Source organism: Stegastes partitus, unplaced genomic scaffold, assembly GCF_000690725.1.
Source record: "Stegastes partitus isolate 25-593 unplaced genomic scaffold, Stegastes_partitus-1.0.2 Scaffold293, whole genome shotgun sequence".
Lineage (NCBI taxonomy): Eukaryota > Metazoa > Chordata > Actinopteri > Pomacentridae > Stegastes > Stegastes partitus.
Window position 1 is genome coordinate 471,090 of NW_007578024.1, and position 3,804 is coordinate 474,893.

General features: G+C 43.7%; 1 protein-coding gene across 4 annotated transcripts in view; it reads right to left on the reverse strand.

Moving 5' to 3' along the window:
• The window catches only part of LOC103358154 (retinoblastoma-like protein 2), a 22,318-nt gene extending 18,927 nt beyond the window's left edge, over nt 1–3,391 (reverse strand). The window contains exons 1-2 of one of the 4 annotated variants that reach the window (XM_008282999.1): nt 3,280–3,391; nt 409–530 (exon numbers count right to left, since the gene is read on the reverse strand). In XM_008282999.1, coding sequence (XP_008281221.1) covers nt 409–482 — 74 coding nt within the window. In that variant the 5' untranslated portion in view covers nt 483–530; nt 3,280–3,391. Of the gene's footprint in view, nt 1–408; nt 531–2,431; nt 3,118–3,279 lie in introns of those variants that run through there. The other 3 variants (XM_008283000.1, XM_008283002.1, XM_008283003.1) reach the window with 3 other exon arrangements.
• Nucleotides 3,392–3,804: the final 413 nt, after the last annotated feature.

The following is a 3,804-nucleotide window of genomic DNA, read 5'->3' on the forward strand; positions in this document are numbered from 1 at the left end:
GCTTGCGGCTTTAATTTATTATTACTTTTGTCAATTTGAGCTTATTTCAGTGACAGCTGTTTTTTTCCTTCTTTAACGGGAGGGCAGGAACAAATTTGACTGTAAAAGGCCACAAAACAACAAAAACTCTTCCTGGGGGTTTTCAGAAAACGTCATCGAGTAAGCATGTTTACAAACGATCGATCCAAACCGCGCCCTGTGTGCCGTTCACCAGCAGCAGTGGTGCAACAGTCAGCAGCCCTTGTTGCCTTCATCATGCCAAACATGAAGCATGTTAGTCGCCCTGCTGTGGTCGACGGTAGCCGTCAGTAATCACGGCTGTGGGCTGCACAGCAACACGGCCTCCACTGATGGGACTGTGCGGTCTGATATGTCAGAGGATGGCCACCGTATGAGTGCAGCACTAACCTGAACATAGCGATCAGACCGTCACAGAGGCCTAACCTCGGCTTTCTCATGTTGCCCCGAGGCACAGTTGCCATAGTGACCCCCTCACTCACACAGGAAGAGTCAGAGGAAGGAACGGAGGCCTAAACACAGAGAATAACATTAAAAACACGCAGACAATCAGGGCACATAAAGAATACATCAGTGATCCACTCTAAACCCAAGGGCAACACATGTCATGTTTTTAGTGGAGCTTGACTTTCTCTTTGTGTCTTAGTTGATGTTACTTTAATAAAGAAGTAGATCAAGTAAAAACACTCTTATGTTGTACTTATTAGACACAGCCAGGAGAGACATGGCTGTGATGTCATCCAGCCATACAGGAAGAGTCAGGCAGTTTAGAAAATATACATTTGCATTTTTATTTTTTTTGCTGGGAGCAAAATATCAAGTTAAGCATGTTCAGTAAATACGTAGCTAGTTAGCTTAGCACCACTTTGCATAAAAGGCAAACTGCCAGACTGAGTGATTCCAACTTTGTAAATTAGCTTCTGTTGACGCTCATGAAGAGTTTTGGATTGTAATTATTTACACACAGACAAAAATGTAAAAACATTTTCTGAATTCAATTAAAAAAAACAGTAGATATGTGTGTGATGAGATTTTTAAAAAAAAAAATTATGTTTTAGGATAAACCTCAATTATTTTTTTATTGTTTCAGCTAATTTCAGTCAAAAAAATCCATCCATCATTATCTATACACCGTTTAATCCTCATTAGGGTCTCAGGGGGCTGGAGTCTATCCCAGCTGACTCAGGGTGAAGGCAGGAGACACCCTGGACAGGTCACCAGTCTGTCACAGGGCTACACTTAGAGACAGACAACCAAGCACACTCACATTCACACCTACGGACAATTTAGAATCACCAATTAACCTCAACATGTTTTTGGATGTTTTTGGAGGAAGCCGAAGAACCCGGAGAGAACCCACGCTGCACGGGGAGAACATGCAAACTAGATCCCAGGTGTCCTCGCGAACCAGCGACCTTCCAGCTGTGAGGCAGCAGTACCAACCACCGCTCCACCTTGTAATGAAATTATTAATTGATCTTTAATATCGTTGCAGATTATTTTCCTGACAATCCACTAATTGTTCTCGCTGTTGTTGTATACTGAAGTTGGAAAGTATTTACATTTAACTCTCAGCAGGAAGGTGAAAAGGCTCATTTGCCAAAACTGTTCCTTGTCGTCTGGAGTTGTGATGATTTATTGTTATTACTGTTATCATTCTTACAGCCTGTGCTAATCACTAACCACCGTTTTACATCCCTGTTGTTTATTACTTCATCAGTAAGTCCTGCTACGAACACACAAACATGATCAGTCACACCTGTTGCTGCACATCTCACACAGGGAGATTCCACAAACACGGCTCACTCTTTCCTCTTCTGGCAACTCTGGTATTTGTTGGGCGAGTTTGTTTTGTAGTCGGTCGGAAAATCGAGCGTGCAACAGGAGAAATGTTTGAGATGCCAGGGAGCCATGGTGTCTGTAAGCAGAATGATTAAGCTGCCTTGGGCCCAATCATGAAAAATTTATAGTAGGTTAAGTCGACGTCTGCTCTCACAAGAACCAGTTTGTTTTTTTTAACAGCGGTTTGATGATGTTGTTGTAGGTCTGTTAGAAAGATTTGAAGACTTTGTCCTCTGCTGGTAAAACTCCTCCTTCCTCATTTTTAGGTTGAGTCTGTCTAAAGATCGAATTGTTTTTTTCTACAACGTGTCATAAAACCATTCAGGTTTGGCATCGTGTTTACAGGTCACAACCCTACTGAGCTCGTCGTTTCTTCCACTGATGACACAGCGATTTCCTTTTAATGTTCAAGTAGTTGCTCAACCTGGCTTCATTCAGCAAAGAGCCATTTCCAAAACGAGCCTCTGTCCACCTAAAGTGTATCAGCTTTTATTTGAGGCTCATTTGTCTACAACAAGTTAGTATAAATTAATTTTGTCACCCAGGATCCACACACTCACGCATTACTTACGTTCAGACAGCAGCCGCCTGCAGTTTCCTCTATGTGGAGTCCCACAGACGAGTCTTTGAACGGTTAGAAGAGCTCTCTATGGTTCACCGTTTATGAAATCAGTGAATGAAATCTTTAAACACGAAGTTGCTTCTCGGTCTGACTCATTTCCACCTCCCACAGCTAATAGAAGCGGGAAGCCTGATCACGTACGCAGATTGTCATACACATGAATCACACTGTGCTCGGCTGTGGTGGGCAGGAACCTCTGGACCCTGAACGTGCAACTTCCTACTGAAAACACCCACAACTTGTTTATCCTCCTTTGCCGAGCCGACGTGCCACAACAAAGGGACAGAAGTGACACAAAGTCTAGCAGCAGTGTAGAACATAAAGCAGTCATCACTACTCATCACATTCTTCCGTTTGCCTTCTTGTGTTGTGCATCACACTGCAGGAAGCGGCGTTCTGTATCACGTCACCCACCTGCGCTTTGTTGGGGTCCAATAGCCGAATCACACCCATTTCCTGTTTTCTGAAGTTTCATCAAAGCTTTACTTTCAGTTTCTGACATGTGCTGCACATTTAAATGGCAGTAAAGTGCAGATTATCGCTGCTTGATCATCAATAAAGTTTTACTGTTCCGTACATGAAGGCCTCGCAGAAACAGAGCTGTTTAAAAGCCAGTGATGAGGTGCAGACGATCGCTCTGTCCTGCAGCTTGTATATTCACAAAAGCAGCTGATGACACTGTTGCATTTTCCTCCAGGCTGTCAGCTGACTTTCTGCGTTTTGAAAGTCAAATCATCCAAAAGGAATTGTAATTTCTGCCACTTGTAAGAAAACAAAACAGATTTAAAGTCACTTACCAGTGTCAGTCGCAGGTTTTGAGCAGTTTAACAGCAGACCGAGGCTCTCTGTGTGTCTCTAAAGTCCAGGCTGGTGGCAGCAGAGCAGAGCAGCATGATCCAGAGCAGTCACCCTGCTGCTCTGCAGGCTGAGGAAGTTCAGCCCACTGGCCTCACACAGCAGACAAGCCCCAACTTGTCATCTGGGCCTGGTTGCTAAGATAAGCGCTAAGCAGCAGCTGTGGTGGTTTAAACAGGCCACTGAGCACCACCCAGAGGAGGGATGGACGACATGCAGTGAACTCTCTGCTTTAACAACGACCACCATCAGCCACTGAACTGTTCATGAAACGATGCGTTCAAAGGTTTCTTCAGCTGTATTATTATTATTATCATTATTAGATTTAACTCCTGTGTAACATCTACCAGTATCATGTGCATGTTATGTGTTCTTACATGCACTGAAGGTTTAGTTGAGCATTTGAACAAATCTTAACGTAGCACTGAATTCTGCGTTACAGTGTCGTAAGCGCCGGCAGAGCTCAT